This window comes from Monopterus albus, unplaced genomic scaffold, assembly GCF_001952655.1.
Source record: "Monopterus albus unplaced genomic scaffold, M_albus_1.0 scaffold321.1, whole genome shotgun sequence".
Lineage (NCBI taxonomy): Eukaryota > Metazoa > Chordata > Actinopteri > Synbranchiformes > Synbranchidae > Monopterus > Monopterus albus.
In genome coordinates, this window is record NW_018128201.1 from 107,852 (window position 1) to 122,945 (window position 15,094).

Sequence of the window (15,094 nt, forward strand, 5' to 3'; positions counted from 1 at the left end):
AAACATTTCTAATACATAAAGTATCTATCCAATATCTATCTGACTAAAAATACCTAACACAAGGTAGGGGCCCATTATCTCATAAACCATCCATGATCATGCCCTGCTATATAAAAGGGGGCATTGTCATCCTGGAAGAGACCACACATTTACTGAAGTGTCCTTAACCCCCATTCTTGCTTCATTTCACTGGTTTCCAGTTCAGTATAGAAGAGATTTTAAATTGCAATTATTTATTTTAAGGCTTTAAATGGTCTAGTGCCCACCTTACCTCATGGAGCTGGTAGATCATGTGCCAGGAAGATCAGCCATTTCTGCAAGAGTATCTAGGTCTAAGTTTAAGCACAGAGCTGATCAATGCTTTTGCTATTGCTATTGGTAGGTTTTATATTGCTACTGAAAACTCACCTGTACTCTTTGGCTTTTGACTCTGACTATAGCTGAATGCCTTCTTCTTATTTTATGGCACTTACTGTTCTGTAATGGTGTGTAGTGGTGGAAGAAAGTATCTAAGTATTAGCATCAAAATATACTTAAACCAGCTAAAGTAAAAGTTTCACATTAATGTATATTATATTATTGAATTAGTTTTTATTGATGAATGATTGTGTTCATCATTTTAATGTTGCAGCTGGTAAAGGTTGAGCTAATGTTATCTGCCTTATATTGCTTCAAATTTGAAATTCTGCTTGGCTTCTTGAGATTTCCCACCAGGGATCAATAAAGTCTTATGATTGTACTGCATTTTATTCTCAAAGGTAGCTAAAGTTATCAAATAGCCTACATGTAGCACAGTAAAAAGTACAATATTTGCCTCCAAAATCTAGTAGAATTAGAAGTATGAAGTAGTAGTATGAAGTAGCAGAGCATAAACAAGTACCCCTCAAAAATGCACTTAAGTACAGTACTTGAGCAAATGTACTTACAGTTTACAGCTGTAACCAGTACTTTCCACCACTGATGGTGTGATATTTCACTGTGCTCGTGAGAGGTCTTATGGCTTCTTTTATGACCGTATAACAATTTTATGATGTAGTATTTGTTATTGTTAAGCACTTTGTAATGTCTTTTTTAGTGCTTTTTTATTATTTAGTAATAAATATAGCTGCTTCTCTTTTCCTGTAATTGTCACTTGTCTATAGCGGGTACGGGGCTCTTATTTCGAAGGCAAGCTTTATGGAAAGCCAAATTTTGGGTCTTTTATTTTGAAGTCTCCAGCCACACAGAGGTAGGCAGAGGCACCGCGGGGCAAAGACTCGGTATACAGAAGTGCTGTTGCTACCCTGGCCGCGGCAAGTATGAGAGGAGATAAGTTTACAGGCTGAGCTCGGCTGGTTGGCAGCGGCTGTCGCACTCTTGGAGACATAGAAGGAGACGTCGGACGTACAGGAGCCGCGGGACAGTCGGTGATACTGGAGAAATAACTAGTGGACACAAAACGGTTTTTGGGTACGGAGCAGCAGCGGCTTTGGCGGCGGTCCCGCTGCTAGCGAACAAAAACCACCGAGTGTCGAGCAGCCGTTCTCTGAGTGCCGTGGAGGTGAAGAGCAAGGTGCATATGGACACTTATTTGTCACCTTACTCGTTATATTTGCAGTCTTAACTCTTCCTGTGGTGATTACTCTGGCTAATTTAGCCTGCTAAGTGATAGCAAGTTGTCATGTCGCACAATTTACACAGATATGAGCTAAGATTAACTACCCAGCGCAGGTTTTGTAACTGACCAGCTCGCTGGTAACTTAGTTCGCCATTTTAAAAACTTTACTGTTAACCGTGGCGTTGATCTGATAAGTTTAGCTAGCTAGGAAGTTTGAAGATGGGGGTTGTTGTCAGCTGACGCCCCAGTGAGCCACCTGTCACAGCCGTCCCACCTGCCCTGTTACCTAATACTCGTATAGCGTTGTGTGTCTGAGTGAGTTTTAGGTTTCAGCATAACTCCGTGGGAAAGTTTAAGACAAATTAACCTGGTATGGGATGCTGATACCTGCCTGTCATGTTAGGTTCCTGTACGTACAGGTGTGACACGGCCTGGTTCCTTCCTGCCTCCTGTCTGCGCCATGATTACACACCTGCTGCGGAATGAGGCCACAGGGCGATTTTTTTCTGCTCAGCACTAGTTTTCAGAATTAGTGTTTACACAAACGGTGGCCTATTTGTTTCTCAACATAACAGTTACAATACAGGTTTTACACAGAGTATCCATAAAAAAATTTTACAGTGGAAATTTTCCTTTTCTGCTACTTCGTACTTAGACTTCACTACATTTCTGAGGTAAATGTACTTTTTACTTCATTTGATACTGAGGGTGTGACGAAACACTTGGCTCACCAGAGAACGATATGAGGCTGTTTTGAAAACGAAATATATGACTGGAAAAAATGCTTTTATTTAACTGAAAGTCATAAAATACAAAACGCTGCAGGTGCATTTTGAAATGTTTTAACTAAGCATTGTGTAATGAATGTCGCTCCAGTTCTGCTTTCTGAGTATGAATTATCATATACAGTAAAAGACAACAATATGCAAGCACTGTAAATGTTTAGCCACAAACTCAACTGACTTCTCTCCTGTATGATTTCACACGAGTCTCTTCAGACCTTATAACCGTGCATGAACTGTGCACAAGCTTCTAACTTCTAATGTAAGCCGTGCGTGACCTTCTGTCACCCCCGCACTCCGTCATGCTGGCCGCTTCTCTGGCCCTGTTATATACTGATATGGAGAGATAGCATTTCACCAGGGCGATAATTATTATCACGTTTTAATATCGCGAGATTAATAAAGGAAAATCTATAAGCCTATAATCATTAGTTTTTAGTTATTCCTGGTGAAAATTCACAAGATACCAAGCAATAATTCAAGTTCAAAGCAGCAGTGAAAGAAATACTCAGATTGTTTATTTAAATAAGAAGTAACGGTATAAAAATACTGTTAAAAGTAGAAGCCCTGCATTCTAAATGTTAAGTAAAAGCACAAAAATATTAATACCACAAATTAAAGTAAAGACATATTTCACATGATTGTATATCATATTATTGTATTATACTTATTGATGTGTTATTGTGTTGATCACTTTAATGTTGCAGCTGGTAAAGGTGGAGTTAATGTTAACTTCTACCACTAGTATTTTACTCTGTTCACTCTGAGCTGACCAGGGTCATTTAAAATGTTCTTGTGTTCTTATGCTCTACCAGAAACAGGCCTGGGACCTGTTATGTTTCCCAGCCTATAATTAATATAATTCTGCTTTGCACTAATGCATGAGATGACCATTGTCCAGGTTACCAGTGGATAATCTTTCAGCCCAGGGCAACAGCAACCACAACACTTCTCACCAACAACACCAATGTCACAGCTGTGCTAAAGAGTAGGGATCTGCAGCCACTAATCCAGTCAGACCACACTGATGATACTTGTGAGCCAGTAGTGTGTTTTGTGGGAATGCATGTACATTGATCAAGGTCTTTCTCTGCACGCCAGACATTCTTCAGACATTCTTGATTAAACTGCACTGTGAAGTCTTCAACATACTGCATCCATAAATACAGATAGAGATAAAGATAGAGAAACACTCATCACAAAGCCTCCATCAATAATTCATCACATATGGTGGGTTATAGATGGCAGAGTCTGCAGTGCTTTTGAAATGATCTAGGCTGCTAGTGTACCATAGTGTACATCTGACACAGCCCCAAATCTCAGACCCTTAGGAGCTCTTCCTTAATATTGTGAGTATGCATAGGCTTGCTGCTACTTGTCAGCTATGACACTGTTTCTTTGGCTCTTTCTCAGTCTCCCCTCATTCCTGTGTGTGTATTTGTTTGTACAGTTTTGCTCACACACACCTGTTTGTCCCATCCCAGTTTGGCGCAGAGTTTCGTCGGTTCTCTCTGGACCGTTCGAAGCCGGGCCGTTTTGATGAGTTCTATGGCCTCCTGCAGCATGTGCATCGCATCCCCAATGTGGAGTTGTTGGTGGGCTATGCTGATGTGCATGGCGACCTGCTGCCCATCAACAATGATGACAACTACTACAAGGCCATTTCCACTGCAAGCCCTCTACTCAGGCTATTCCTGCAGAGGAAAGGTAAGCACAGAAGACATGTTTGAGCAAAGAGTCCTAGCTTCCATCGGTCCGTTAGGTCAGATCTACTTTCCTATGCAAATACAATGGGCTTGTGTTACCATTGAAGCTTAGTAATATGGGATAGGCTGTTGAACAGAACAAATTATTAAGCTTAGTGTATTTTGTCTAGATTATTTAAACAAAAGAGAAAATTTTAATAGATCATAGTATCATCTTACTTTTTCAGATTTTAAGTTGCATGTTGCCCATGTGTTTTGCCAAAATTAGGGATGCAGCAATGCCAATACCAGTATCGCGTATTGGGTCTGATGCCGCCATCTAGTAGTAGTTTTACCCTACGCACCAGTACCAATTAACGGCAGCATTACAGTAACCTCATGCTGGCTAAGCTGGTCATTAGGCAGCAGAGAGGAAATTTGAGAGGTTCTGGGATATTTTAAGATAAGTGATGATAACAAAAGTAAGGCCAACTGCGTACTCAGCTTCTCTGTTGTGTGTGTCTGTGAGGGCCCCTCCCTCCCTGTCTCACACAGACACAAGGTCACATTTTACACAGACGTCAACACTTGTAATGTGCAACAGCATCATCAGTAATGTAGAGTGTAATACTCACACACCTGTTGAAGAAATGAAATACAACAACAAACTTGCAGAAATGCAACTCTCCTCCTGGTCAAAATACCTGGTCCTGTTCATTCCACTAAAACCACTACGGTGCTTGTTATGCTGATTGTAGTCAGGGGGTTGTGAAATCATTACATCCTTAGACAGGGTCGCACTCCTAGGAAGCTTGAAATGCACTATATTACAGTATGCTGCTGTGTAGCAGGCTACAGAAATTCAGGCAGTTACACGTTTATCAGTGGGAATGCTGGCCGTACTATGTTTTTAGCACAAAGTTTTCAGGTAATTTGCACAGCCTCCAGTTACATAGGATATTGTCTTTAATCACTATCAGAGTAAATCTCATGAAATTAAAAGCTGTCTCTAAAGTCATTGCACTTTTATGGTAATTGTAGTTTTTTCTTTTTAATCGTAGAAACATCACATCATTAAGTACTTGTATCGGCGAGTACTCAACTTGGTCTGGAAAAAAAAAAGAAATTGGTATCCATACATCCCTAGCCCAGATTGAGCTGTTGTTGCAGACAAACTACTTATTGCTGAGAAACAGTGTTCATTTACAAAGAAAATTTCACTGCCAGGGTTGGCCAAAACTAAAAAACTAAATGAGCAAGTGAATGTGTTATTTATTTATTTTAATTCTGTCTCATCACCATTAATTACTGCCTCACTGGCTCATTCCCAGTCATTATTACACAGATTGTCCTGTTATTATATTCAGGGGCTTGTGGAGGACGTTTTGGTCCCTTTAAGCTCATAACTGTAGATTGTTTTTGCATATCTAGGGATTATATTAACCATGGCTTGCCAGACTACAAATAAATAAAGTTTTAACTTCTTTTATGATATTTGAAGTGCACCCTAACTGATGAGTTGCTTGTTGAATATGGGGAAGACCCCAGGGTCTGCTGGCAGGGGTAGGTTGAGCCACGTGCTCTGTTGTGTATAAGCTGTCTTGCTGTGCCATATGACCCTATAGAAGCTAAGCCACTTTGTCAGGAGGAGATTAGTGGGGTCACTGTGGTAGCGCTGCATGGGACCATGTTTCAATTACACGCTCCAGACACAAGCCCCACACTGGGCTCACTGCTGCTCACACACACACGAAAACACAATCATGCAGACAAGCAGACATCACACATCGGTCATGCACTCACACATGCATGACAGAACAAAGCCAGGAGGAACAAACACACTAATGCAGCCACAACCCCCTACAGACCCCACTGCCCTCAGACCCTGGTTTGTCTACCCCCCTTTATCTTACTGGAAGCACCAGTTGGTCCCAGCATAAAGACTCTGCAGTGTGCAGATGCAGCATTTTGGTAGTTTAGAGATCATTTATTATATATCTGCAGACACCAGTTATTATCTCTAGTAAAAGCTCTATAGTGAGTTAATATCTTCTTGATGTTGGGGCCAGGCCAAGGGCCAACTCAGAACATTCTAACACTGTGCATTAACTTTGTTTATCTGGAAAGCATTTCACATCTTTAAATTCTGCTCTCTTAGTGGCATGTTGGCGGAGTGAGAGAACAGGAAATGATTTGGAGGAATTGTTTCAATGATGCTTGGTCTCACAGTCATATCTGTACAAATGGCCCTACACCAAGATTGGGTGGTCTTTTTTTATTTTCAAAGCTTAATCAGATAAATCGGCTCCAAACTCTTTCCTTTTATCAGAAGCACAGGAGTCAGGTCACACTTCTCTGTGCATCACAGTCATTCAGCTAAACCAGTTTGTGTTTGTGCACCAAGGCCAGTCTAGAGTTTCAGCCATAATGTCACAAACGGACTTGTAATGCTATTAGATTACCACTACTGCTGTCTCCTAGATGGTCAGCAGTCAGATGTGATGAGATTGGTAATTACCGCATAAGAGTGGGAGCGGGACTAGACAAGGCAGCAGTGTGGGCCAAAGTTTGTTCCAGCCTGGCCTTCACTATTACACAGATATCTGTGAAATGTGTTTGGAGTTAATAAAAACAAACTCAGTTTCCAGTCTCACTGATTGTAAACAGGTTTCTCTTTGTTTTTAATAAAACAAGAGAAGGGTGTCAGCTCTCAACACAGTTCAGTCCGTGCATGTCATGAGAGGTTATTTTTGGCATGCATTTTGTCTGGATGTCTGAATCCAGGCTTCATCTATCCCAGGCTAGGTGCTCTCTCTGTGGGTTTTGTTCATTCATTGATGTGCAGTTGGTTTGATGGATGGATGTAGGGCTGTGGGTGTCTGTTGTTGTATTGTTGTGGTCTGCTTCTTGAATAAAGCCGACATTGTTGGTGTTCCTGCATCATCGCAGCATCACTGACCAGCCATTATGTTGTATTGTTCACTGCTGGGCTAAGTGTTGGTGTCTCTGTGGGCTACTGGACTCCATGTTTGCCAGTCATTTTTAAAAGCAGTACAGTTCAGCCGCATCGTATATCCCTTACAACCCGCCCTCCATCTATGAACAATGTGCTGATGATTACTGAGCTGGCAAGAAGGTGTCCACTGTTTACTTGTTGTCATGGCAGCACTGAAGAGGCCTGTCCAGGTGGATTAACGGTGCTGAGACTCTTTAAGGCTGGTGAGAGCTGCAGAGCATGCTGGGAGCTGTACTGCTAGCATTCGCACTTAAAAACAGCTTTATGGGCTGCATAAACTGTCCTCCTACAACATTGTCATTTCACTGTGTGTCAGATACACATAGTAGTTTTGTTCACAATCAGAATGAGAATCGATACAATCCAAGTCCAGGGAGCACAGAATGATTCTCCACGGGATGAGAGCTGTTATGAGTGATTTCCTTGTCCACACAGTTTTTGCTAAGCTTGCTGTAAATGGAGATTATTGTGGTCATTATTCAGGAGTCACATGGAGAAGTGTGGATGTTAGTTTCTATTTAAAATAATATTCATTGTCATATCAGTGATTGCTGTTGTAGAAGCTGACAATGCGCACAGTCTCTGATACAAGTGAACCTGACATTGGAGAAACTGTATGACACACCCAGGTTTATGTTTGGTTGGCTGCACACATGGTTGTCAGAAGAGAAGTTCCTGGGTTTACCTGTATCAGTCATCTTGAAAGTTCTTTGTACCCACACAACATACAGTACATATAGTTTCCAGATCATCATGTGTAGAGTTGTGGTAGTTTTTTTTAAGTCTGTCAGGGTGTGGGTTTGTTTGGTGAAGTTGTTCATCGCTCACACAGTTTCAGTCCTGAATGGCTCATAACGCTTCAGCAGTAAGGTAGAGGGAAAGGTATGGAGAGAGATAGGAATGCTTGTATTTGTGTATCCCAGCAGGGACTGCCTTAGCAATTAGTAACCAGAGCATGAGTCATCAAGCCACAGAATGGGAAATGTACAATGTTAAAATGTAACACCCTTCTAATCATGCAGACAGTGTGTTATAAGCAATGTACTGAGTCAGTGGAGTCATGAAAGGGAGAGATACTGTAGGTGTGTAGTGACGGACATGACGGGCACAGAGAGCCAGGTGAAACAAGGAAGACAGTGTAGTGGAGAGGGAGATTTGGATGAAGGATACCAAACATAAAAAATCTGAATGAGCGAGGTTGCCACAACATGAAGGGAAGACAGATCTACACAGAGAAAGTAGGGCTGCATAACAAATCATTTTGTGAGTATGATTTAGATCCCTGTGCGATTTCAGTCTCACGTGACAATGATTCTGCCATGTTTGCATTAGCACAGAGATGCCTTGCAACAAACCAAGTGCCCCCTTATCTTTGGTTAGCTGCGTTAACCAATAGCAGGATTGCGTTGCATCACGTGACGAACTGTAGACAGGAAGAGAAGACTGATTCAAAAACAAATCCAACATGTTGGACATTGTGACAGATATTCTGTGCCCCCCTGCAACTATTTTTCAAACGCTGTGTTGCCACAGTTACATCTCACTGCTAATGCAAACACAGCAGAATTATTGTCACGCGAGTCTGAGGTCGCACAGGGATGTAAATCATGCTCACAAAACGATTTATCACACAGTGCTAAGAGAAGGTGAGAGAGACAAAGTGCTGGCAGGTGTAATAGATGTCATTTTCTCCAAGGTACACAGCACTGAGGAGTAATAGATCAGCCACCCCAGCTGTGAATCTGATAGTTTTCCACAGAGTACAAATTATTCCCAAGGATTGTGTATGTAATGAGTGAGCACCGGAGGAGGAATGCTGGAGGAGGAACATTTCTTAGGCCGAATAAGAAAGATGGAAGGATGAAAGGAGAGAGAGTAAACAGTATTAAAGAGGGAGTAATGTATAAGGCTTTGTTTAGGCAATGGCATGTAATTAGAGATGTGGGGAAGGGAGAAGAAGTAGTATAAGTGTGATTGGAATGCAACAAGAGAGAGAGAGAGGATAGTGGGAATAGTATTGGTGAGAGAGGAATGTGGAGTGAGGCCCAAGCTGGGGAGGGTGAAAGAGAGAGAAATAAAGAGAAGGAGAGATGGATGAAGAAGGGAGGCAGAGAGGGGGCAATTTTGGGTGGAATGTGGCCAGCCTCTGATCACGTCTGCTGGCTAGATTAGACAGGACAACAGGCCAGACTGGACCCTTGGCTACAGAGCCGGGCTCCATCAACAAGGAGAAAAACAGTGTGAAGAGTGAAAGAAAGTAGAGTCAAAGAACATTTAAAACCAGAGAGAGCGTACAGCCTGGAAAGCTAAAAACCTTCCTCTGTAGCCTTTGTATCCTGGCTGGATGAGATTTTAAGCAGGCTGCAAGAAGATGAGGGAGGGTGGCTTAGATGGATGGATGGATGGGGAGGGGGTTGCTTTCAGACAAGGAAGCCCTGAGTTTGTGGACTACATGTGGCTTTTTTGTGAAATTCCCAGCAAGTCTTTGTTCACACCTAGCAGAACATAGCTAGGTACAGCCACAATGTTTATGTGGCATCCAGCATCCCATGAGACAAATCTAGTCTTGGTCTTATACATGTATAGTGCCTTTCTATGCTTTACAGCACACTCAAAGCGCTTTCACACTATTTGGCCATTCACCCAATCACTCACACATTCACACACCGGTGTTATCACTGGGAGCAACTGGCGGTTCAGTGTCTTGCTCAAGGACACTTCGACATGTTGACTGGACAAGCCAGGAACTATGGAGGGAATTATCCATAGTTTTTATTTAGCACTTACAGCAAAATGTGCACACCACTGCACTGGGTGACACGTTCCTTGTTTAGTCTGCTAGCTCCTTGTGCTTTCACGGAGGGCTGATGTTTTCCATGTGTTTTTAGATGTGATAAGTGAATGGCTCCTCTAAATGTGCATGGGTACGGCTTACATAGCACTGTTGTCATCTTGAGCGTGCCTTTACTGGCAGTTTGACCGCTCCAATTCAGACATGCAGCCGGTAACATTTTGCCGGCTACGAGAGTCGAGGCTTTGTTCAGACTTGACACCTACATATGAAATAGCAGGAAAATTCTTTGGAAGGGGTGCATGTCTGAAAGAGTCTAATGATTGTCGAGACTCTCTGTTGTAGAGTCTGTCAGAAGTTTTCAAACATGAATGGACAGAGGAAGGGAAGAGGGAGGGAAGGAAACGGGAGAACAGACTGCTGAGAAACATGAGGGAGGAAGAAATAACACTAGAGACCAGATTGGAAGCGGTGAAGAGGAGGGTGATGCAGTGGGCATACTGACAAAGTGGAGGGAAGAAAAAGTGGACGTTTGACCACAGCAAACCATAAGTGGCTAAACTGAAAAGCAAGCTGGCGCCGCAGATGGCTGCCTTGGTTCTGTACCGGACTTGGCCAAACAAAGGTGATTATAAATGAACTACACCACAGTCCCATGGCTTCAGTGTTATCAACTTGGCTTCCAACTTGTAATTTGATTTATAGCGCTTACCTCTTTGACAAAATCATTTCTTCATAGTACGACCTGATCTAACTAGTGATCATGGCCGGGTCAGTAGGTTAGAATAGTTTGCAAATTCAAACATAACAAGGTTTTAAAGGCGGACTGTGGAGTAGATGAGTCTCTATGTTTAGCATGATGACGTTTTATATCCTAGACGGTCTCTGTAGTCTCATTTAGCCACTTCTTTGCACCTCCCTTTTTTAAGACATGTAGAAACATTAAAAAATTATGTGTGATATTTACTGACATATTTTATATTGTAGAACCAAAAAGGAAATGTATTGGCCTTGTGTTAAACACAGACTTTATTTCAGGCATCCTAACTAAAAATCCACTTAAGGGTGAGCGAACCAGAATTGCAAGGATGCTAACTCAGTTCCAGATTTTAGTACTCGATACTAAGGCTATGAAGCATCCATGAGAACCTTTACGCTTATCTGTGAATTTCTTTCAGCACTTTATTCCAGCGTATTTACCCTGGCTTATCACATACAAGTCACAAGGCTCTGACTGCTCCTTAACTCCACACACTTTATTTGCTCCTTATTCTGTTTACATTCGGCTGTTTCCAGTCTGTCTCAAAACAACACTCCCATGTCACTAGTACGATGAAAGGGTTACTGGTCACTGGAAAGATTTATCAGGCAAATTTAAGGTAACATAAGAATATGCTGACAGGTATTTTGCTAAAATTAGACTTAAGCTTATGATATTTTCACACAGACAGTTTGGATTATCGCAGTAGGAAAAGGTGTTAGTATTAATATGAATGATGTCTTCCCTGTCATCCCAGTAGGCCATGACAGTGTGACTGAGCCAGCATGCACAGTACCAGGACCCTGCACTTGAAGCCACAAAATGGAATACAGCCATTATTATTTACACCTGTGCTTTTGTACTCTCCAAATCTGACTGGAAAATCGGTCCTGTTTACTGATTATAAATGCAGCTACTGTGCAGTCAGCACTCAGTTCTTCTTGGCAATGATAAATTTGCTTCAGTGGTCAGATCTAACTGCAGGCTGGCTCTGTTGTCTTCCAGAGCCAGATGCTGAAGGCAGGACACAACCAGAAGAACAGAGTCCCCTTACTTATCCCTCCAAAGTAAAGTCCCTATTCAGACACATGAGCGACAGGCGTGCGAAGCTAGACCAGGATTCTCCCAACCCCCACAGCTATTCCTCTCTCCCTTCTTCTACTCCATCCTCCCCAACGTCTGTTGCCACCCCTGCCTTCTCCTCCTGGAAGCTACAAATAGCAAGGCTGTGTAGAAGGCCCCATTTGTCAGACCCAGATCTAGCTACCACACCCCAGACACACCCCAAACCTACATCCCCATTTGACCTGCCCCTGTCCCAAGATCAAGAGAGTGAAGGGCACAGGGAAGGATAATTGGAGGGGGAGGGGAGGTATAACAGGAAGGAGAGGTGTCGATGTCAGCATGAAAGAAAATGATGGAATTGCTTCAGACTGCACTGATGATGCAAATGCACAGAAATGTGCTGTACATGAGTTTTACATGAACTGGCAGTTAACGTGTGTTAATTCTCCAGCCCTGTAGTGAGCTGTGTTAATAGTAAATTACATGCCGCTACATTGCAGCTGGTTTCTCTTGCAGCGTAGATCTTAGTTGCTATATTTTTTGATAAACGGCTCCTGTCATGGCAGAGTAATAAAGCAGGACTGATGAGTATAGTAGAGAAGTTATTAGTGAGATTTTATGAGCAGGCCTAGAAGCCGAGTAATGGTCATGACTGGAGTCTTATGAATTACGGATTTCATGAGTAATTCCTCATATAGTCAGCTCAGTTATGCATCAAGGCTTTGTCTTTGCTCCTACTTGCTTCATGTCTCTGTAGGTCTCTCTAGCAGCTCCCTTACCCAAACACTTGACTCATGTCGGTACACTGTGTGGACAGCTTCACTCTTTTCTTGCCATTCCTATTATGTCCTCTGCTCTCAGCACTCTCCCTTTGACCTACCTCTTTCCATTTCTTTTTCTTATCAGCAGAGCTAAGGCACTTCTATCTGGGCTGTGCCAGGGAGGTATGCTCACTACACCAGGAATAGTAACCCTCCGGGAATTTACTCCTTTGAAAGTTTTTGTCGCCACCTCCTCCTCTTTTCCTTTCTTCTCTCGCTCTGTATTGCTGCATTTCTTTCTCTTCTGTATAGTTCATGTCTTTTCTTTTACTCCACCCCTGGTTTTTCTCATCTACACAAGTTCACACTGAAACATGCACGTGCACTCCCCTTCCTCCCGCTCTTGTATCGTTCTGTGTCAGGAACACCATGGCACCGGCTGCGTGGTGAACATCCAGGCTTATCATCAACAAACCTGACTCTCTCCAGAACACCACAACCCCTCAGCTGCTTGTCTTTCTCCATGTTTTTCTTAATCTTATCCTTGAGACATGTTATGTTTGGAAACTGTTGATTGCTTTCACAGACAGCAATTCTTATTCAATATAAACAAATGAGAAGTGGGCTTTTGCTTAAAGCTATACACTTTTTAAATTAGATTTTCTCCATAGATTGATATTTATTTGTTCTGTGATCTTATTTGTAATGATCCATCTGTCCACAGAGCAGCTGCATAAATACCTGATATCTAAATGTACAGGTAGGAGTATTAGTTACTGTGATAGCTCTACCTCCTTCCGGATAGAGTAACTATGAATAACTCCGTGACAGTATCAGGTTTCCCTCACGGAGATCCCAGGACAACACGTACCAGGAAGTAGTGGATTGATGGTGTCGTGGAGGAGTAATGTAGTACAAAGAAAGCTGGAGATTCGTTATGAGACATCATAGTTGTGCAACCAGAGGAGCAGTGGTTACTGAGCAGCGATACCAAAGATGAAGTATACTTCTTTCACTGAAAAAGGTGTGACGTGTTCTGAATGCCTGCACATCCCACTTATTTGGAGCACTGGCTTTGTTAAAGCCAAAGTCCAGACTTGAAGCATGATGCATACAGATTGTATAATAAATCGAGCACTGAGGGAGATGTGTTCAACCAATGCACGTCAATTTGCACAAGTAGTTTCTCAGTCCCCATGATATTAGAACTCTCTGCATTACTTATTCACCCTGTGTTTTACATACTACAAAGAAGAATGACAAGCAACACTGCATGTCCTCACTTGTGCCAGTGTTTTGCTGGCTTGTTTTGCCTCCTCCATTGCTTCCCTTTTTTTGCTCCTCACTGACTCCATTCGAAGTGTGGGAAATCAAAGCAGCCACTGCATAGCTGGAATACCTAACCTGCGCAGAGCTGTGAGAAACATACAGCTGGAGATCACATTTTCTATTCGGGGACTGTGAATTATGCCTTAAGTATGACCACTGAATCTGATAGCTCTGCAGGCATCTCTTCTGTCATGGTTATTGTGTGTGTGGAGAAGAGCAGGTGATACACTGTAGAGTTAATTTAATGGTGCACTTCAAAGTTTAATCTGTCATGCCAGATTAAAACTAAAAACTACAGGCCAAAATATTCTGAAATGTTCTCCGAGTTTCCCATTATCCAGCAAATAGCATCTTTTGCTTGGCCTACTCTGCCAGTTAAACACTAATATCTTTCAAATACATAATTGTAATGTAGGCTTTATGTAGAAATTAGCAGACTCTGAGCTAAATCACCACTATTGTCCAAATATCTCTAAAGCTGTCCACATGAGCTGTGCAAGGCACTGTAGGAAGAGTATTAGTTAGTCTCTATATAGAAACTTTGGAAGCCTTTACAGTGGCATTGGCACACATTCAACAGGGTTAGTTTTTGTTTTTAACAGTGATTTTTCTGTTTATCTATGGATTATTTCCCGCTGCCGCTATGGGTGAGAAGTCAGGAAGCACTTATGGGTTATATGAGAGGGTAAGCAGACTTCCAATTGACCTGTGTGTAAAGCTGATGGACTACCCCTTTAATGGACAAGTTGGACATTTTAGCTTATTTAATGGGAACTTTCAGAGCTGTGAAGAATTGCACTCATTACTCGGAAAAAGTGGAATTGCAGCGGAGTAAGTGCGCTGACACAACTTCCGTCATATCTGCAGTAATTTGCAAACAGGCCCATAAATACATAAAGCGATTAAACAGCAGCCTTACGATATCCTCTCAAATCTTGCCATTGTAAAACTTCATCTTATTTTTTTTTTCATTAATCATCAGCCAAACCAGCCACATACCTGCATGCTCTCTGACCACAGCACCTTGGTTATGCTTCATGTGCTGCTTTTCATTAGGGCTCTGTCATCATCATTAACCAGATACCTCACTGATACCTCTTCTCTGTGTGTGTGTGTGTGTGTGTGTGTGTGTGTGTGTGTGTGTGTGTTTAACCAGCATATGTTGTATACACGTGTGTGGAGTTACACATGCTTAGTCAGAAAGTGGTATGATTTTTATTGTTTAACACCAGAACAGCATCCCTTTGCTGTGTGTTCCTTTGAGTGGCCCTCCACTGTCAGGTCCGAGCGCTCATGCTGGAGATCGGG

General features: G+C 42.3%; 1 protein-coding gene across 1 annotated transcript in view; it reads left to right on the top strand.

The window, feature by feature from the left end:
* The first annotated feature begins 290 nt into the window (after nt 1-290).
* Nucleotides 291-15,094, top strand: part of pard6b (par-6 partitioning defective 6 homolog beta (C. elegans)) — an 18,430-nt gene continuing 3,626 nt past the window's right edge. Inside the window, exons 1-3 of the mRNA XM_020624142.1 lie at nt 291-378; nt 1,314-1,552; nt 3,864-4,086. Of these exons, the coding sequence (XP_020479798.1) occupies nt 291-378; nt 1,314-1,552; nt 3,864-4,086 (550 nt within the window). The remainder of the gene's footprint in view (nt 379-1,313; nt 1,553-3,863; nt 4,087-15,094) is intronic.